Below are 22,097 nucleotides of genomic sequence, written 5' to 3'. Positions count from 1 at the left end.
AAGCGCTAACGCGCCACCCTGCCAGAACACATCTGCAGCTAAATTTGCGCTTGACCCCAGGGGGCGCACTATCACTGCTGCTCGGGAAAATGATTTTCTAATGTGTGACTCAACACCCACAACCGCGTCCGGCACGCCCTCAGCGGGTGTAACTCACGTCAGTTACTTTGACAGCCAATAAAGCACATTCGGCACTTCTAAAGGAAACAGCGCCCCCTAGAATTTGGCTTTCTTGTCTGGAAATGGCTGTTGTTCAATTGACAACGACTTCGGGTTACTCGATTTAGATCAGTGGTGGCACAACAGAACTGCGTCACTCACTCACTTCCACTGTGACAGTAATTGGTCCAGGACCAATAGGTGGTCCCTGTTTCAAGCAGACTGGTGCAAGTCATTCTAAGCAAAGGCAGGCCAAGGCCTTTTATCTAATGGAGGGTTCTGAAATCTGCCCTAAATTTAACAGGGAGACCCCAACACAGGCGTGACCCTTCTGGACATTGTGGCCCTGGTTGTGATCCTAGATAGGAGAATGATTTGGACAGTTGCTCAGTAAAATGGCAGAAATTCAATCAGGTATTAACTGGTCAGTGGGTCTGGCAGCTTGTGTTCAGTGCAGACTGGTGTCACAGGCTCAACTTGGTCACAGTAACGTTTGGGTACCCAAGATGGCCAGGTCCCATTGTTCAGACACCCAGAGGCACTGGACAGATCCTTTTTGTCCACTTCAACTCATGGCCAGTCCCAGAGTGTCAGAGCCGCCCTCCAGAGGACCCCCCTCCCTCCATCACTGAGGGGGCCGGCCCAGCTATGAGAAGCAGCAGACAAAGTCATGGGATTCAAGGCGAGGCACCAGCCGACCATGTGATCAGAGGCCGACGCCAGCTGAAAGAGCAGCATGCAGCGCCAGAACTGCTGGACAGGTTCTCCGAAGTCGAGGGGCCTCTGCTGCCCTTGTGGCCTGTGGGCACCACCCATCGAGGAGGAATCAGCTGTGGCACCAGAGCAGGTAGGCTGACCAGCTGACCATGGGCCTGGTAAGTAGTGTCCATTAAGTGGGACGGGGAAGGTGAACTCAGCATGTCATTGAGAAAAGAGGGCAGGGGGACTGAGGGGTGGGGAGAATGACCAGATCACCTGGACATCACAGGAGGCCGGTGACAGAGATTAGGCCAGGAAGACCTTAGGCGCAACTTCAAGAGTGACCCATCTTACCAGTCCAGCATAAAGCAGTCCAGAGCAGTGTCCAGCAAAGAGCCAAGGGTGGGTCCAGCAGTGCCATGCACATTCCCAACCAGTCTCCACCAAAGTGTCTGGCAGCCAGCACTCTTAGTTACACATCCTCACTTGGAGCTTCTGGATGTAAACTCAGGTCACTGCAGTCAGTGGGCAGTGTCCATCTATCTAAGCTGGTCAAACTAAAGAAGAACTCTGACCTGGCTATATAGTGTCTTTCATATCTATCTGTTTTTCTATTATAAAGCACTTTTCTTATCTATCTATCTATCTATTATATAGTGCCTTTCATATCTATCTATCTATCCATCCATCCATTATCCAACCCGCTATATCCGAACCACAGGGTCACAGGGGTCTGCTGGAGCCAAAACCAGCCAACACAGGGCACAAGGCAGGAAACAAAAGGCCAGCCCACCGCAGAGCACACACACCCACACACCAAACGCACACTAGGGACAATTTAGAATCGCCGATGCACCTGACCTGCATGTCTTTGGACTGTGGAAGGAAACCGGAGTACCCGGAGGAAACCCACCCAGACACGGGGATAACATGCAAACTCCACGCAGGGAGGACCCCGGGAAGCGAACCCGGGTTATCTATCTATCTATCTATCTATCTATCTATCTATCTATCTATCTATCTATCTATCTATCTATCTATCTATTATATAGTGCCTTTCCTATCTATCTATCTGTCTATCTATCTATCTATCTATCTATCTATCTATCTATCTATCTATTATATAGTGCCTTTCCTATCTATCTATCTATCTATCTATCTATCTATCTATCTATCTATCTATCTATCTATCTATCTATCTATCTATCTATCTATCTATCTATCTATCTATTATATAGTGCCTTTTCTATCTATCTATCTATCTATCTATCTATTATATAGTGCCTTTCCTATCTATCTATCTATCTATCTATCTATCTATCTATCTATCTATCTATCTATCTATCTATCTATCTATCTATCTATCTATCTATCTATCTATCTATCTATCTATCTATCTATCTAGTGCCTTTCCTATCTATCTATCTTTCTATCTATCTATCTATCTATCTATCTATCTATCTATCTATCTATCTATCTATCTATTATATAGTGCTATCTATCTATCTATCTATCTATCTATCTATCTATCTATCTATCTATCTATCTATCTATCTATCTATCTATCTATTATATAGTGCCTTTCCTATCTATCTATCTATCTATCTATCTATCTATCTATCTATCTATCTATCTATCATGTCTTTCACTCTATCTATCTATCTATCTATCTATCTATCTATCTATCTATTATATAGTGCCTTTCCTATCTATCTATCTATCTATCTATCTATCTATCTATCTATCTATCTATCTATCTATCTATCTATCTATCTATTATATAGTGCCTTTCCTATCTATCTATCTATCTATCTATCTATCTATCTATCTATCTATCTATCTATCTATCTATCTATCTATCTATCTATTATATAGTGCCTTTCCTATCTATCTATCTATCTATCTATCGTGTCTTTCACTCTATCTATCTATCTATCTATCTATCTATCTATCTATCTATCTATCTATCTATCTATCTATCTATCTATCTATCTATCTATTATATAGTGCCTTTCCTATCTATCTATCTATCTATCTATCTATCTATCTATCTATCTATCTATTATATAGTGCCTTTCCTATCTATCTATCTATCTATCTATCTATCTATCTATCTATCTATTATATAGTGCTTTTCCTATCTATCTATCTATCTATCTATCTATCTATCTATCTATCTATCTATCTATCTATCTATCTATTATATAGTGCCTTTTCTATCTATCTATCTATCTATCTATTATATAGTGCCTTTCCTATCTATCTATCTATCTATCTATCTATCTATCTGCCTCTATCTATCTATCTATCTATCTATCTCTATCTATCTATCTATCTCTATCTATCTATCTATCTCTATCTATCTATCTATCTATCTATCTATCTATCTATCTATCTATCTATCTATCTATCGTGTCTTTCACTCTATCTATCTATCTATCTATCTATCTATCTATCTATCTATCTATCTATTATATAGTGCCTTTCCTATCTATCTATCTATCTATCTATCTATCTATCTATCTATCATGTCTTTCACTCTATCTATCTATCTATCTATCTATCTATCTCTATCTATCTATTATATAGTGCCTTTCCTATCTATCTATCTATCTATCTATCTATCTATCTATCTATCTATCTATCTATCTATCTATCTATCTATTATATAGTGCCTTTCCTATCTATCTATCTATCTATCTATCTATCTATCTATCTATTTATCTATCTATATATCTATCTATCGTGTCTTTCACTCTATCTATCTATCTATCTATCTATCTATCTATCTATTATATAGTGCCTTTCCTATCTATCTATCTATCTATCTATCTATCTATCTATCTATCTATCTATCTATCTATCTATCTATTATATAGTGCCTTTCCTATCTATCTATCTATCTATCTATCTATCTATCTATCTATCTATCTATCTATCTATCTATCTATCTATCTATCTATCTATCTATCTATCTATCTATCTATCTATCTATCTATCTATCTATTATATAGTGCCTTTCCTATCTATCTATCTATCTATCTATCTATCTATCTATCTATCTCATCTATCTATCTATCTATCTATCTATCTATCTATCTATCTATCTATCTATCTATCTATCTATCTATCTATCTATCTATCTATCTATCTATCTATTATATAGTGCCTTTCCTATCTATCTATCTATCTATCTATCTATCTATCTATCTATCTATCTATCTATTTATCTATCTATATATCTATCTATCGTGCCTTTCACTCTATCTATCTATCTATCTATCTATCTATCTATCTATCTATCTATCTATCTATCTATCTATCATGTCTTTCACTCTATCTATCTATCTATCTATCTATCTATCTATCTATCTATCTATCTATCTATCGTGTCTTTCACTCTATCTATCTATCTATCTATCTATCTATCTATTATATAGTGCCTTTCCTATCTATCTATCTATCTATCTATCTATCTATCTATCTATCTATCTATCTATCTATTTATCTATCTATATATCTATCTATCATGTCTTTCACTCTATCTATCTATCTATCTATCTATCTATCTATCTATCTATTATATAGTGCCTTTCCTATCTATCTATCTATCTATCTATCTATCTATCTATCTATCTATCTATCTATCTATCTATCTATCTATCTATCTATCTATCTATCTATCTATCTATTTATCTATCTATATATCTATCTATCGTGTCTTTCACTCTATCTATCTATCTATCTATCTATCTATCTATCTATCTATTATATAGTGCCTTTCCTATCTATCTATCTATCTATCTATTTATCTATCTATATATCTATCTATCGTGTCTTTCACTCTATCTATCGTGTCTTTCACTCTATCTATCTATCTATCTATCTATCTATCTATCTATCTATCTATCTATCTATCTATCTATCTATCTATTATATAGTGCCTTCCACATCTATCTGTCTTTGTTTCTTTCACTCAGGCTGCTCCCTTAGTCACACGTCCCCACTCGAGTTGCTGGATGTGAATTCTGGTCACTGTATTCAGAGTCCAGTCATCATAGCCAATTGAGCTCAAGGTAGACCCAGCCCCAAAGTGACCAGTCAGATGTTTGACTGTGACGGCTTCCAGCCTTTTCAGCTGGCCATCTCCATGTGTGTCTCGTCCTGTTACTGAACCACATACTGAGCAGCCACACTTGGACGTGATCAGGGATGTCAAACAGGGACAGACCCTCAGCATGTCCTCAAGAGTGTTTGGCCAGTTGTTAAGGAGAGCTATATTGATATCTATCAGTGTCCAGCACATTGTGTCCAGTGATGTCCATTTGAGTTGTCCCTCAAGGCGCCCACAGAAGTATTGAATGAAGCGTCTGATAAACACAGTGTCCATCTCCTCACCCCTCTAACTATCACATCCCGTCCTCTTGTGGTCTCACCAGACACACCAGTCCCAGTGCTAGTCTCCTGTCGGTGTCTCTTTCTGTCACCCAACATGTCACATGTTATTACTTTCCAGCTGACTCCCCTCGCTGAGTCCACATTCTCTTCAGGGGCCATTCAGCCGAGCCGCTACCACACCCTGCAGGTCAGGAGGCCGAAGGTGGAAAGGCCACGGAGGAACAGTGAGCCGCTGAGAGGAAGAAGCTTTGACACTGGACACCAGTGGGTGAGGACACTGTGCCATGGGCCACAAGACATGCAGTCAGAGGGGACAGAGACCCTCAGACCTCAAAAAGATCTCTCATGCCTGTAAGCCATTGGGGCCAACTGATCTTGAATGCCCTGACCTCAAAGTGAACTCCCCTCCTGCCTTTAAATCTGGAGGTGAACTCCTGTCAAGTGCCCCATCGCCAGCTGTCCTGACCCTGTTGTGGATGGCGCTCCTGTCCACTTCTTCTCCCAGTACTCACCTGATGGTTTTTGTTCTCTTGTGCCTCTAGAGAAGCGGCCTTCAGTTTGGAATGGCGACGTCCTACCTGAACCTGGAGAAGCTGGGAGATGGCGCCTACTCGACAGTCTTCAAAGGCATAAGCCGGTCAGTGGGAAGCGCTCCTTTGGTGGCACTGTATAGCAGATGGAAAGAAATGGAAGAAAGTATAAGCATTTAATAAATAGATATAAGGATAGATGTGAAAGGCACTATATAATCAACTGATAGATAGATATGAAAGGCACTATATAACAGATATGGCTGACAGTGTCACATCTCTCCTCTCCTTCCAGGATCAACGGGCAGCTTGTGGCATTAAAGGTCATCAGGTTGAAGACTGAGGAGGGTATCCCCTTCACCGCCATTCGAGAGGGTAAAGTGCCACCTTAAGTAACTCAGCTGGTGTTTCACCAGAGCAGGTCACCACTGAGGTGGCGTGAATTGAGAAGGTGCCAAGTGGTGTCTAAAATGGGAGAGAAGCCAGGTGTCCACAAGGACAGCTATAGGTCAGCTGTGGCCACTGTCCCCCTCTTCATTCTCCTATGACCACAGTGTCCTTCGGTTGGGGTTAAGCCTGGCTGCAGTTGTGTGCCCAGTGCCCCTTCTGACTGGCCACAAGCTGGCTGAGTGGCAGGCATAGCTTTCAGGCTGGGGGTGAAGGGGTGAGGGGTTTACCTGTTGAATCCGTGATGACATCATTCTTAGGCTGAGGGGGGTCAATTGTCTTTAGGACCAGATGGCCAGGTGTCCACATGACAGCTGCCCACTGACCTCCTCCATTTTCTCTCTTTTCCTTGATAAAAGCCTCCTTGCTGAAGGGTCTCAAGCATGCCAACATTGTTCTTCTACACGACATCATCCACACCAGCGAGTCCCTGACCTTCGTCTTTGAGTATGTGGTGAGTGGCACCTTAGGGCATCTCTTCTTTTGTCTGCCGGCTATCCCTGTAATGCCCGCTCCTAAACATCTACTGTTGTCTCTCTAGCAGACTGACCTGGCACAGTACATCACTCAGCACCCGGGAGGCTTGCGCCCAAGCAACGTGAAGGTAAGGCACTCGGGTTAGTGGCACAGTGATAGCCATCTGGCCTGGCATACAATATGCTGCCAAAAATATGCAATGTCATGTCAAAAAGCACTTAATTAAAAGGGGGAATAAAAGATCCTTGAAGCCCATGACCAATGCCAACAGCTGACAGTTCTAGTGGGCATAGCCCATAAAGCACAATGGCCTGAGGGTTTGCCTGTCTGAGGTGAGAAAGAATGAAGGTACGGGCGCCACAGAGCTAAATAAGTTTGCACCACTGCAGTTAGTAGAGGGAAAGCAGCGCAACAATATAGTGCCTTTCACAATGAAGGATGTACCTGTGTCAATTCTAACTCAGTGTTGATGGAGACGCGTCCAGGGGGCTCACCTGTGACGGCTAGTAAGGAGAAATGGAGAAGTGCACTCCACGAGTGGCAGCCCTGTGACTTCTAATCCAACATCGACAGGCACCGGAGTGCACTGCCATGTGCCAGTCTGCCCTGTTTACTGACCACCCTCTTCCTCCCACCCACAGCTTTTCATGTTCCAGCTCTTCAGAGGACTGGGGTACATCCATCAACAGAGGATTCTGCACCGGGACATCAAACCCCAGAACCTTCTTCTCACTTACCTGGGTGAACTGAAGCTGGCAGACTTCAGTGAGTAGCCTGGCATTTAAGTGAAAAAGTTGGCACCAGTGCATTATGGCGCTCAGCTGTGACCAGCATATCAGAAGGGTTACCTGCCCTGTCAGTTTTTTATGCCAGTCACCAACACCAGTGAGGCCAGTCATCAGTCATAATACAAAAGTCACCTAGCGGGCACCTGCACACTGACCAGCACAGTGCTGTGGTCAGTGTTGTTTCAGATGGGTCACCTTTTGCCATTCTCATGTTAGTTACCTTATTGCAGTTTTTACTCCTTTATGGACTAATTTAGCAAAGTGACCACTAGGACGCCTGATAACCCACCAGTGCCCAGGCGAGTCATTGCTCTGCAGTCATCAGATATACACCAGTGCCAAGCACTGACCACAGGTATGTCAGACAACTCACCTGTACACTGTTGAGCAGCGTACATTACCAGTATTCTAGGCTGCTTACCTGTGCCCAGGTACATGTCAATAAGTATTACTGGTCACCACTGGTGTGGACCAGGGTGGCAGGACATCTGATGACTCACCTGTGCTCAGGTAACATGTGCGTCACTAACACACCTGTCCATTTACCAGGGTCAGGCATTGACCACAGGTATGTCAGACGACTCACCTGTACACTGTTGACCAGTGTAGGTTACCAGTATTATAGGCTGCTTACCTGTGCCCAGGTACATGCCAAGCATTACTAATAGTCACTACCACCAGTGTGGACCAGTGTGGCAGGGCATCAGATGTCTCACCTGTGCTCAGGTGAATCATTACACTGCAGACATCACCAGTACATTTGACCATCTGGCAGGGTCAATCACTGACCACACTTACGTCAGACGACTCACCTGTACACTCCTCTGTTGACCAGGGTAGAACTCTGATCACCAGTGTTACAGATGGGCTGGCTACCTGTGCATTATGAATATCATCACCAGTGTACCATTCCATGGACCAGTATGGCAGGACATCAGATGGCTCACCTGTGCTCCGGTAACATGTGAGTCACAAACACGCCTGTCCATTTGCCAGGGTCAAGCACTGACCACAGGTATGTCAGACGACTCACCTGTACACTGTTGACCAGGTAGGTTACCAGTATTATAGGCTGCTTACCTGTGCCCAGGTAACATGTGAGTCACAAACACGCCTGTCCATTTACCAGGGTCAAGCACTGACCACAGGTACAGTTAGGTCCATAAATATTTGGACAGAGACAACTTTTTTCTCATTTTGTTCTGTACATTAATCACCACAATGAGTTTTAAATGAAACAACTCCGATGACGTTGAAGTGCAGACTTTCAGCTTTAATTCAGTGGGTGAACAAAACGATTAAATAAAAATGTGAGGCAACTAAAGCATTTATTAACACAATCCCTTCATTTCAGGGGCTCAAAAGTAATTGGACAATTAAATAACTGGGAATAAAATGTTCATTTCTAATACTTGGTTAAAACCCTTTGCTGGCAATGCCAGCCTGACGTTTTGAACTCACGGACATCATGAGACGCTGGGTTTCCTCCTTTTTAATGCTCTGCCAGGCCTTTACTTTCAGTTGCTGTTTGTTTGTGGGCCTTTCTGTCCGAAGTTTAGTCTTCAAAAAGTGAAATGGACGCTCAGTTAGGTTAAGATCAGGGGCCTCATGTATAAACGGTGCGTACGCACAGAAATGTTGCGTAAGCCCGTTTCCACGTTCAAATCGCGCTGTATAAAACCTACACTTGGCGTAAAGCCACACACTTTTCCACGGTACCTCATGCCTTGTCGTACGCAAGTTCTCCGCTCGACTTTGCAGACTGGCGGCACCCAGCGTCAAAGCAATGCTACTGTTCTTGTGTGGTTACTCATTATTTTCCTGACGCGGCTTTATAAATACACTGAAACTAACCGCATATTGTTTATTGGTGTAATGCATCTGATTGTAATTAACTTGTAACAATATAATGGTCCAGGGAACAGCCATAGTATTCCAAATACCATAACTGCTTTAGCGTTGTTACTCTCACTGCACCTTCTTCTTCTTTCAGCTGCTCCCGTTAGGAGTTGCCACAGCCGATCATCCTTTTCCATATTCCTCTCACTGCAGCACTCGGAGTATTTGTATCACTGTATCTGAGTGGGAATCACAGCAGCAGCTGATCGGAAAGAGAATTATTGGTATACAGCATTAAGCACACGCTGTCTCAGCCATGCACACAGTCTATTTGAACTGCTCTCGTATGTCAAACACTTCAGAGCCTTTCCTGTACGGACCTCGCGGTTCACAAACAGTTTAATCCCAAGAACTCTAAACGCACTCAATCGATTGCTCCTCGTAGAACTGTTAGGACTTATAAGAACAATCACCTCACTGGAAACTACAGTTAGAATATGACACAACCTGTGCCACTTTATAAAGCGCGTATTTACATATGATGACGAGATCATTTTGAAGATGAAATGCAGCAAAATATGTTGATTATATTATACAGATAAAACTTTAACTTCATTTAAATAATCTGTATTGTTAATAATTAAACATGTGAGGACACGGTGCCGCAGCGCTAGCTAGTTCACGGTTTGATCCTACCCTCACGCTGTATTCTTTCTGGGGCTGACGCGACACTGGAAGGATAGACGGATAGAATATTTAAACACGTACTATGAAGATATTTCAATGTTCCTTAAAAGTTTTCAAGAATCGTTGTTGTAAGCTTACAGATGACTTAACGTCCATTACAGAGCTGATTGTGTGGCGATTGGGTATTTGGGGAAAGAAAAGGAAGGACAGGAATTGGAGGTCAGTACGTTTGAGAGAGACAGCACTGCTACAATAAATTCATCGAAGGTCTCGCACAATCACAGAGCCACCGTCTTCCCCTGTTTAATAACCTGCTTTAACTCCTATCATCATGAAAATGATACCACGTATACATCTCAGTATTTTAATTATTCAGAGAGCTGTAATATCACGAATGTCATGGATTCTGTGTCCTGTCGGAGGAAGAGAAAGAACAGAAGCACGTAGTGATTGACACACAGAGCACAAAGAAGATCAAATACGAAACAAAGCATTTAACGTGCGACTTTAGTTACGATGGGATTGAGAAACTGGTTAATGAAACGATTTTAAGATGAAGTTGATGATGTTCTGCTTTAATGACAAAATAAAGTGGACAGTTCGAGATTGAAGTTGACATTTCGTGCGTTTTCCCCACTGCGTCCCTATTTTTTTTTTCTCTGTACCCTAATAAGCTTTCCTGTGACACTCAGACGGTGGGCTACGACTCCCCTTTTCACGGCGACTTTGATATCTGACAACTTCTTTTTTATTTCCGGCACTGTGCGACTTTGTGAACTTGAGCTTTTGAGTTTCTCCGACACGCTATGTCACTCGATCAGCTTCCTTTTCTTGTTTATCCCACTGTTTAAGCCAACAAATAGGACGTTTTTCCTTTGCCTCCACTTGGTGTTCGCTGAAATTCTTCCATTTTCCCTCTTGCTTTTTCCATTGTGTTTTCACAGAACGCTGAGCTTAAGGGCTATTTTTATTGATTTGCATATTTAAAGAGTCGTAATTCTGGGAGGAGTCGGGGCGGGACAGCAGGCGCGTGCACGAGCGTTACTTTTCACGCTGACCGTGATTTATGGAGCGGAAGAACACGGAAGTGGGCGAATGCACAGATTCCTGCAACTTGATTTTTCTGTGCGTAAGCACATTTCGGCTTAGGTCATGTCATAGTGTGAGTTCTACACACAGCGTTATACATGAGGTCTCAGGTGACTGACTTGGCCATTCAAGAAGTTTCCACTTCTTTGCTTTAATAAACTCCTGGGTTACTTTGGCTGTATGTTTTGGGTCATTGTCCATCTGTATCATGAATCAATTTGACGTCATTGAGCTGGATTTGAGCAGACGGGATGTCTCTGAACACGTCAGAATTCATTCGGCTGCTCCTGTCCTGTGTCACCTCATCAATAAACACGAGTGTCCCAGTGCCACTGGCAGCCATCACACTGCCTGACTCCACCGTGTTTTACAGATGATGTGCTATGCTTTGGATAATCAGCTGCTCCACGCCTTCTCCATCCTTTTTTCTTGCCTTCATCATTCTGGTAGAGGTTCATCTTGGTTTCATCTGTCCACAGAATGTTTGTCCAGAACTCTGCTGGCTTTTTTAGATGTTCTTTAGCAAAGTCCAATCTAGCCTTTCTATTCTTGAGGCTTATGAGTGGCTGGCACCTTGCAGTGCACCCTCTGGATTTCCTGTCATGCAGTCTTCTCTTTATGGTAGACTTGATATCGATACGCCGACCAAGCCCTGGAGAGTGTTGTTCACTTGGGGTTTCTCTTCACCATGGAAATGATTCTGCGATCATCTACCGTCTTCTGTGGACGTCCAGGTCTTTGTGCGTTGCTGAGTTCACCAGTGCTGCTTGTTTTCTTTCTCACGATGTACCAAACTGGAGATTTTGCCACTCGTAATATTGTAGAATTTCTCCGATGGGTTTTTTCTGTTTTCGTAGTTTAAGGATGGCTTCTGTCACCTGCATGGAGAGCTCCTTTGACCGCATGTTGTCTGTTCACAGCAAAATCTTCCACATGCAAGCAGCACACCTCAGATCAACTCCAGGCCTTTTATCTGCTTGACTGATAAGACATAACGACGGACTTGAACACACCTGCCCGTGAAATAGCCTTTGAGTCAATTGTCCGATTACTTTTGAGCCCCTGAAATGACTGCTTTAGTTGCCTCACATTTTTATGTAATCGTTTTGTTCACCCACTGAATTAAAGCTGAAAGTCTGCACTTCAACGTCATCGGAGTTGTTTCATTTCAAATTCATACTACATTACCAGTATTGTAGACTGCTTACCTGTGCCCAGGTACATGTCAATGATTATTAGTAGTCACCACTGGTGTGGACCAGGATGGCAGGGCATCAGATGTCTCACCTGTGCTCAGGTAACATGCACATCACTACTGCAGCCATCGCAAGTACACCTGTCCACTAACCACAAGTATGTCACCTGTAGACGTCTAACACGCCATGACCATCAGTTCAGCACTCTGATCACCAGTATTACAGATGACTCACCTGCTCAAAGGTTACATGGTATAAAATGACATTAAAAGATTTGGGGCCCCAGATGGGAAAAGCCCCCTTTAAATAATGCAGGTAATCCCCGTGCCAGTGGTGGCTGACCCACAGAATGTATGACGTTGCCCCCATTTGGGTTGATCTACTAATGAGCTGGCGAGGCGAGGGTCCCTTTCAACAGGTGAATTGAGCAGTGGAGTCCAGCTTGGGCCATTGGGCTTTCTTCCAGTTTGGTGATTTCTGGACTGGACCGATGGACATGTCCTTCTTCCTGTCTCACCCACTGTCTCTTGCTATGTTTTCCTCAGAACTTCAGACCTAAACTCTGTGGAATGGGCACAGTGAGGATGAACACGGGTACAGCACCCGTTCATCTGGCCTGGCTTGGATCACCAGATCATGATGTTCCCTCACATCAGATCTTTGCATGTGGTGGATAGGAGGGTGATGCTTGGCATAGCTCACCTTGCAGGTGCCCAGACTGCACTCTTCTCACGTGGCACAGTTCACAGAACAACGGACAGTAGCAACCAATGCTGAAGCATGTGTCATTGTCATCCCAGGTTTGGCCCGCGCCCAGTCTGTTCCTAGTCATAACTACTCCTCTGAGGTGGTGACGCTCTGGTACCGGCCGCCCGAAGTCCTGCTCGGGTCCACAGACTACTCTGCTGCACTAGATGTCTGGTAAGAAGATCTTTGAGACCCGCCCTGCAGGGTGCCAATGTCATTGCTCCAAAGTAGCATGGCACAGGACAGCCTGGAGACCACTGAGTCACTATCCCCAATCACAATATAAAGTCCTAATATGGAATCTGGAGTGGTCTTTGGCTTTTAGAGCCACCCAGATGGTGCCAGATTTTGAACCTGGGCAGGGTGGGAGTGTTCCTGGTCTCCTGGCTAATAGTACTTTACTGTTGATGCCCAGTCTCAATACCCCTGCCTTGTTCTGAGACATGTCCCACTGTGCTCTCCAGGGGTGCAGGCTGTGTGTTTGTCGAAATGCTCGAGGGAGTCCCAGCATTCCCAGGAACCACAGATGCCTGTGAGCTGCTGCAGATGATCTGGAGGGTAAGTGAAACTGAAAAGACGGCGCCCCCTCCAGGATGGTGAGTGTCTCACCTGTTAATTGAGGTGTAACTTGTAGTGGATTGTGGGCTACTCATATATGGTAAGCCAATGACTACAGTGGCCTGGACTCATCTGGGACACCTGGTTGAGGACAGCCAGTCATGGTGGCCAGTGTTCACCTGAGCTCACCTGGATGGGAGGGCTGGCCACACCTAAAGGGTACATGGGTGATACTGATATGACCAATATGTCCTTCACCGCTGCAGGTTTTGGGTGTTCCAACAGAAGACACCTGGCCAGGAGTGAGCCGGCTGCCCAACTACCGAGCAGGTCAGTGGTCAGGAGATTTGTCTTTACTCGTCATGGCTTCCTGATAGTAGAAGGCTGTGTCACTCATTCGCAGCTCGTGTGGACAGGAGGCTCACCAGGGACAGTGAGGTGGATGGCATGGGAGGGCAGTCAGCAGAACACGAGGGTGACATCACCAGTCCCTGCCACCAGATGGCACACTGCATTAGCATAAACCGCCAGTGCCGTGCTCCTCTGCTCCTCAGGACTCTTCTCCAGGTTGGCCAGCAGAGGTCACTAGAGGGCTGAGTGCCTAAAGATGGCCAGAGAAGCCAGCAATGAGAGGCCACTCGTGCTTTACAGGTCAGGGTTCAATCAGAGACAGGAATAGCTGTGTGCTGTCACTCCTGAAGCACTCCCATGCAAACACAGCACTGTTGAAAGGTTCAGGGACTTCCCACTTGGGGACAGGGCAGTCACACCACTGATGTCGTGTGAAAGTGACCCGTTTAAACTACAGGGTGACCAAAGTGGACAGAGCACCCAAGCTTTGTTAGATGTGTACTCCTCTCACCTTTAACACAGGGAGAGTGACCTCTGATAGCCCTCTCTCACTCTGTCACGCCTGACGTACACGCTGGTGTCTCAAACTGTTCACTCTGATTCTCACAATGCTGCTCTCCGTCTCACTTCACTCTTTCCAGACAGAGAGCCTCAGAGTGCTGTTGGCACACTCACACTCATGCTCTTCTTGCTCACCCTTAGACGTATACACTAATCATGTCACCCATCTTAGGGGCAAACCTCCACTCACTCCCTGGTGCCTTTTTGCTCCTTTCGACCAAACTCGACGGTACGTGGGTGCAGAGGGTAGCCAGGGGGCTAAGTGGGTAGGGGGCTCCATTTTAGGCCTGCAGTCAGTGGAGTTCACTCTGACCGGATGTTTCTCTGCAGGATGGCATTCACTCCACTCACCTCCAGAGCTGCGGGACACCTGGCCAAGGTAAGCTGACTAGTCCACTCCTGGCTCACCGTCTATCTCACTCTTTCACTTTCTCTCTCCCCCTCTATCTCACTCTTTCACTTTCTCACTCTCTCCATTTCCCCTCTCTTTTACTATTTCCCTCTCCTTCTACCCTTTCACTCTCTCACTCTTTTTCTCTCTTATTCTCTGAATCTTTCATTCTCTATCCCTTTCTCTTTTCCTCTCTGTCTCTCTGTTTCTCTCCCTTTCTCACACCCTTACTCTCTCATCTCCCCCTCCTTTTCACACTTTTAATTTTCTCTCTCTTTTTCTTTACCCCCCACCCATCTATGTCACTCTTTCTTTCTCACACATATTCCCTCTCAGTCTCTCCTCCCTCTCTCACTTTTTCACTCCCCCTTTCCATTCTTTTTACTTTCTCTCCCTTATTCTCTCTCTTTTTCTCTACCCCCCATCTCTCTCATTCTCTCCTCCTTCTCTCACTCCCCCCTTTTCACTCATCTGACTTTCTCTCCCTCATTCTCTCTTTTTCTCTAACCCGTCTGTCTCACTCTTTCATTCTCTCACTCTTTTTCCAGACTTGGGAGGCTGTCCAGAGTGGCCGAGGATCTGGCCGGGCAGCTGCTCCGGTGTGCCCCTAAGGACCGGCTGTCGGCGGCCGAGACCCTCAGACATGGGTATTTCAGCTTGTTGCCCCCAGTGCTGTTGCAGCTGCCAAAAGGTACGTCATGAACAGCAGGGGACGCTCCAGTGCCAGTCAGGATGACCCCCAAGGCTGGCATAGTGATGATGATGATGATGATGTCTGCTTCAGCAGATGTATCAGATGGGACTGTAATGGACACGGGGGGGAGCCCAGAGGTATCAGAAGGCACCTATCAATTCTTCTTCTCCTACTCCTCCTCCTCTGACATGGGTGACCCCTGGACTGGACGTGGCCTTGCCACCCTCAGACTGTAAGTTGTCTCCCTCTGTCCTGGTGGTCACCTCCTCCTGTGTCACTGACTGTCCCCCAAAGCACTAGAGGCCAGCTCTGTCCTGTCACTTGAGATGGGCTGAGCAAGTCATCTATGACTGTGATGTCAGCTGGAAACCCCTGTCACATGGACTGACCACCGTGCTGACTGTGGCCCCCGTGGACTCGGCCCTGCACTGAGTCGGCTGTCTCCCCCTGGACTGGAGGTCATTTCCTCCTGACCTTCACCTCCATTTTTGCTACGGACTGAGCCCTGGACTTGAGGTGGGTTGATCTTTTGATCTGAGGTGGACGTGACTTTGCAGACTGGTGAGGTGGTCTCTGGACTCTGATTGAGAGGCCCACGTCCACACAGATGATCAGACTCTGTCACGCCGAGGTCCACCACAGACTCTTTCAGGCCCCTTCCCCAGCCCACAGAGCAGCAATTACCCACTGACCTGCAAGTGACCGCGTGGCTCGTCCCGCCCAGGCACATCTCAGCGAGAAGCCTAATGAGCTGAGACCCTCGCCTGGCGCGGACCAAAGACTTAGAAACGAGCAGCCCGACTGACGGCCGCACCGGCCTGACTTCAAAGAGCTCTCGAAATAAAAACGAACGGAGCCTCCGTGTGCCAGCGGCCGCCAGGCAATTAAAGGTGCCAATGAGCCTCTGAGCTCATTAGGAGCGGCGGCGGCCGGCGGCACAAGAAGGCTGATGAGGACAGCGTTAATGAGCGGGCGCCCTGCTGAGGCACCCAGTGACCTCCAGTAGTGCAGAGCAGCTCAGTGGCAAACATCTGGCACAGGCCCCACTGGTGACACTGGTGTAACGTCCCCTCTCTTTTCAGAGGTGTCCATCTTCACTGTCCCTGGAGTGCGGCTGGAGGAAGAGGAGGAGGACGTTCTCAGGCTGAAGAAGAACAAGAGGAGCAGAAAGCAGCAGTGACTCCGCCACTTTCAAGTGGTCAACACTCCAAACAGAAGACAACAGAAGAGCCACTGACCTCGGTGGGCACCACCATCAGAATTCATTAAAGGTGACGTCGTCCACTTTGACATCCAGTGTCCAGTTGCATATTGATTAACAGGCTGAGGCCATCCACTCCGGCCAGAGGCTTATCTCTCACGCTTACTGTAGGGACAGGTGACTGACCCCTGCTCCGCGCGGCCTTTGGGGGTCCTCATCTAATCCTCTGCACGCCCAGCAGCTGTACAAATAGGATTAGTGGGCCTGGGGGCTTACAGGGCCCCTCGCTGGGCTCTTCATCTCTCAGCCCTCCATTGTTCTTTTGTGCAAAGACATCTTAATTGGGTTACTGAGCTAATGTGTGGACAGTGGCAAGGGGGTCGCTTTAGGAATGACCACTAGGCCATCCACTGAGCCACACCCCAGGCCTGCAGGAGGACATCCAGCCTGCTTGGTCAGCTCTGAGGTACTTGGGGTCTGCAGCTTGCTGTGGTCAGTCATAAAGGGCTCAGGCCTGTGGTCTGATGTGGTCAGTACTGTGGACCTTGAACCAGCAGCAGCAAATGTTCAGGCCTGAAGGCTGAACTGGTCAGCACTGTGGACCTTGGGCCTGCCATGGTCAGTAATAAAGCGCTCAGGCCTGTGGCTTAACATGGCCAGCACTGTGGACATTGGGCCTGCAGGCTCAATGGTCATCACCTGGGAGTTTAGGCCTACAGCTTGCAGTGGCCAGCATGGAGTGGCTTGGTTTGGTAGTCATCCATGGTCAGTAAGAAAGAGCTCAGGCCTGCAATTCAAAATGGTCAGCACTGAGGAGATCGTCTGGGTGATCTACAAATGGACAGCCTTGAGAAGCAGAGCTGAGATCTGCAGTCTGTGTGGTCAACACGGAGGTCCTAAAGCCTGCCATGGTCAGTAATAAAGAGCGCAGACTCTAACCCAGTGATCTCCAAGGGGCTCAGGTCTTCGGTCTAAATGGCCAGAAAGACTGACCTCGGGCCTGCAGTCCCCTCTGACCAATGACCACCAGTACATGGCCGTGGCCTCCTAACAATCTCAACTTTGACTTTTGTCACCATCTCCTTGTGAATCTTGAACTCGGCCGCCTGTCCTTCTATATTTAGGTGCTCAGCAGCTGGACGTGGTGGGCAGAGGGGGGCAGTGGTCAGTCACCTCAACTTCCTCTTGACGTTCTTCACGTCGACAAACACACAGCAGGCCGCCAGCTCATCCAAACTCCAGCGTGACCCCAGTGGTCCCCAGTGTTTATCCAGAGGGCAGCGTCCGGCCCCTTTGGCCATTAACACCAAACTATCAGTCGGTGAGGTGCAAAAACAGCCCTACTGTGCCCCCAAATGCTCATGGATGCCTGAAATATTTGCAGCCACGTCAGTGCTGAGTAAATCAACAGGACCGCAGAGACCCTAGAGACACTCACCATACCAGAGGGGACATTGGCAGGACACGTGACTTTGTAGACCCAACTGTGCCCAGGTGTGTTAGTGGCCCAGTGACCGTCACAAAAGACGGGAGTCATAGGAGCCCCCGGGTCCCAGTGATGCCTTCTAAGCCCAGAAACTCCATTTGGGGACCAGTGGTGATGGAGCGACACAGAGGGGTCCCCAGACCATTAGTGACTTTCAGAAGGGGAACACTCAGGAGTCCCAGCATCTCAAACTCGCAGTACCAGTTGATCTCAGCCCCCCATTCCCAGGACAAGCGACTGGTCAGTGTGAGATCACAGGGAGGCGTGAAACTGGCCACCATCTGCCTGGCTGGCCGTCACCTGAAGCAACAGAGTGGCCCACCGCAGCTCGCACTCTCCGCAGGAGGGGCAAATGGTCCTGTGGGCCTGGCTGTTTTGGCACCCCTGGACTCTGGTGGGCTGTAAATGAAGCAGATGCTCAGCCTGAATCTCTCACATGATGGGAATGCCCAGGCCACTTCTGTGATGCCCACTCCTCTAGAGTCAGTTTGAGGCCCCTCAAAGTGCCAAGCCTTCCAAGTTGCTTGTCATGAAGAGCATGGGCTGGCACCAGGTGGCACAATGGAAGAAATCATGGCATAGAATTGCATTAAAAGGTATGGCATGAAGTGGCAACACTGGGAATGAGAGGAGGAATGTGGAATGGCAACGTGTGGAAAAGTGGAGGCTGGCAAAGGAAAGCGAAGCGGGACATTAATGATAATAGTGAAGGATTTTATTTATATAGCACCTTTCAAGGCACTTGATTACAGAAGACAACGTGGCAAAGGCAGGCATGGAATTGAGTGGAGGCTTTCATGAAGCACAATGTGTGGCACTATTTGCTAATCCAAGGTAGGCAATGGCGCCAGCTGCCTATGGCACAGCAACTAGGAGTGTGGTAAAGCAAGGCAGGCGCTGCCAGAGTAGCCATGCTGATGGGATTGGCATGGCATAGTAAGAGAGGATGGCATGACCCCTGTACACATGCATGTGCCCCCTCTTTCTCTCCCCCACATCTCTGGGTTAGGAAGCGCACCATTGTTAGAATGGTGGGGGCAGGGGGGCACAGGGAGCCCACCTGTTTGCAGGCGGCAGCCCCTCAGGAGTCTTTGATTGAAAGCTGCCTCTGCTCAGAGGAAATGAGATTATCTCCCAAATGTGTTTTGTTCCTTTTCACACTCTGGCATTCCTGTGGGTGAGGGGGGCCGGTGCTGAAATTCAAGAACGGCTCAAACATTAGCATCGGCATCCCGGGGGGATTCCAACTGCGGCCCCCAGGGTGCGAGGCCCAGTCGGCCTGCCACTCAAACAAAGAGAGAGGGAGGCTGTGGCAGCAGATGCCGGCCACATCTGTCCTGCGTGTCAACAAACAAACAGCGGGACCCCCTCTCAGGTGACACGGAGACCCCCAGTGATACCTGAGTCAAAGACTTCTAGTGTCTCTCAAGTGATCTCTCTGTGTCACTTCAGTTCAGACAGTATGACCAAAGGCTCACAGCGTCCAGAGACCCTCCATATGGCCGTCGGAGAGGCCCCCCCAACACACACCCCCTTAGAGAAACCCAAGAAAGGAGCTGTGATCCCCAGTGTGACTTTAGGCTGGAGACCCCACAGTGAGATGAAAACCTGAAACCCAAACCATTTTTTGTGATCTCACCAAATGTCATTTAGGTGCAGTGAACTTCGCACATGTGACCTGAGGCCTGGAGACCCCAGTGATGCCTGAGCCCTAGAGACCCCCTGGTGTAACCTGAGTAACAAGACCCCCTCATTCTATGTGACCTGAACAAAAGGCTTCTGGTGTCTCACAAGTCCCAAGATGCCCAGGCTATCTGATATGTGGAGACCCCTTTGACCCAAGAAAAGAGAACAGACAAAAAGACCCCCCATACCATTCTATGTGACCAGAGCTAGATACCCACCCCATGTCACATAAGAGCCCCTCTGACATGACCCAAGACCCTTGGTGTGGGAGTCCTAAGGTCCAGAGACCCTCCATTGGGCCTGAGATAAGCAGACCCTTGGTATAGTACATTGTGAGTGGGATCAAGTAGCTTGTGAGTGACTGAGTGACAGAGGGTCCGGCTTAGTGGCCCCTCCACTCACTCTTCTGCTCGTTTGTGTTTTCATTGCATTGCATTTGGAGATCATTAGTGGAGATTAAAGGCCATCAAGAGCCATCAGCAGAGCTCTGGAATGGGGGGCCGTGGGGGAGGGGGGCACCAGCCTCACATGTGATCACAGGGGCAGTGGAGAGGCAGGTTCAAGCAACTGACCATCTCTGCCTACAGTGCCCACCATGATGCCAGGTTCACACTTTAGAACACCTGGGAGGAAACAGTGTATGTTATATAGTGCCTTTCATGTGCAGTAGCTTCTCAGTGCATTTGTCTACAAATGCTTAATCTCACAGTGCCGACACCACCAGGACCACCAATACCTGCAATCTGAGACAACAGTCGGGCACGTGACTGGCACAGTCCACACTGGTGAGCCAGAGGATAGAAGCTGTGGCGCTCTTAAGGCAGACTTGTCCCCCTTAAATAATGGCGGGGGTCTTTTCCTGTCACATAGAGAAGGCAGGCTGACGTGCGCTGCAGAGACCCCGCAGGAGCCGCACCAGCAGCTGCTCAATTAGCATATTAATGAGCGGCCCTTTGAGGCGGCACGGACCCCTCTGGAGGCAGGGAGAGGCCACTTCAATGGCCCAGTGGGGAGAGCTGGAGGGGCTCTATTGAGCGGCCCCGATTGCACAAGGGATTAGGGGGCTCGCTGTCGGGGGGGCTTTTGTTGGGCTTTTCTCTTCGTTTAGTTCAGCTCTGGCAAGGTGAAGGAGTTAAACGGCATGACTGCGGGCTTAACCCTTCCGATGCCAGTGCGCTTCGGTGCCAGGATTGGCGCTCAGTGCCCGTCTAAGCCGCGTCAGTGGTACATATCCCTGGGCTAAAGTCCTTTCCCTGGTCTGAGGAGAGCCTGTGTCCTGGCACTGCTGGCAGTAGCGGGATGAAAAAGTGACCAGAGGCTTGACCAGCCTGTCCAGTTACAGCTCACTTTTGACACGGACAGCAGCATTCAGTTCTCTGACTGTCCACCCACCACAGTCCACTGTTAACCTTCGGTCCTGGCCTCCTCCTCCTCCTCCTCCTCTGGCTGGCCATTTGCTCCATTTTTGTTCCAATGGACATTTCTTCCCGTTTCGGCCAGGTCTTGTGCCTGTGAGCACCCCCCCAAACCCCCATATATCCCCCGCCTATCCAGCAGTGTAAATGGCCAGCTCCTGGCCGGCCTGAGCCATTGAAATGGATAGCAGCTTAGCAGGGGCTTAAGTCCTGCGGAGGAAATTCAATCAGAGGAAGAAGTTCCATCACAATGAGCTGAAAGTCAATCTGCTGACCACATGAAGAGGATTTGCCGTCCTCCCCGGAGAGCTCAGCAGAGAGGACACGCTGGTCAGTGGCCCTCCAGGCCATAAGAGTTACAAATCCCTCAGTGGTGAGCACAGTGTCCTGTGTCGGGGGGGCGCAGGTCAAAGACATCAAAGAGAAACCCGATGCTCCTCATATAGGAAGTTGGATTATATAGCGCCTTACATGGTGCTGAAAGAAAAGGGTCAGAAATACAGAAACTGATAGCCGTGATGAGCTGACTCTGATGTGGTCATCTCGAAAGACCCCTTTACAGGACACCCGACTAGATGACCCCCAGTGTGTCCAGTATGAGGCCTTAGCTTCTCATTCGAATGAGACGTTTCCTGTTATCGTATGTGAGTCACTGCAGACAGAGCTAAAGAAAAAGAGACTGACCAGTCCACCATGAC

The 22,097-nt window shown here is 47.4% G+C and overlaps 1 protein-coding gene across 3 annotated transcripts; it reads left to right on the top strand.

Annotated features, from left to right (window-relative positions):
* Positions 1 to 859: 859 nt before the first annotated feature.
* Positions 860 to 16,901, top strand: cdk15 (cyclin-dependent kinase 15). 3 transcript variants are annotated; one of them, XM_039755027.1, is made up of 13 exons: positions 860 to 1,006; positions 5,375 to 5,524; positions 5,799 to 5,893; positions 6,082 to 6,161; positions 6,593 to 6,687; positions 6,778 to 6,837; positions 7,352 to 7,475; positions 13,110 to 13,230; positions 13,521 to 13,614; positions 13,881 to 13,944; positions 14,857 to 14,905; positions 15,466 to 15,608; positions 16,694 to 16,901. In XM_039755027.1, exons 1-13 carry the CDS (start codon positions 896 to 898, stop codon positions 16,789 to 16,791), a joined length of 1,284 nt encoding a protein of 427 aa, XP_039610961.1. In that variant the 5' UTR covers positions 860 to 895; the 3' UTR covers positions 16,792 to 16,901. The 3 variants fall into 3 exon arrangements, with proteins under 3 accessions (XP_039610961.1, XP_039610960.1, XP_039610962.1); XM_039755026.1 differs by having other exon boundaries at positions 6,775 to 6,837; XM_039755028.1 differs by lacking the exon at positions 5,375 to 5,524 and having other exon boundaries at positions 6,775 to 6,837.
* Positions 16,902 to 22,097: the final 5,196 nt, after the last annotated feature.

Source organism: Polypterus senegalus, chromosome 6 (genome assembly GCF_016835505.1).
Source record: "Polypterus senegalus isolate Bchr_013 chromosome 6, ASM1683550v1, whole genome shotgun sequence".
In the NCBI taxonomy this organism is placed as follows: domain Eukaryota; kingdom Metazoa; phylum Chordata; class Cladistia; order Polypteriformes; family Polypteridae; genus Polypterus; species Polypterus senegalus.
Note: the sequence above shows the minus strand (reverse complement) of the source record. Positions and strands in the feature narration are given on the sequence as shown.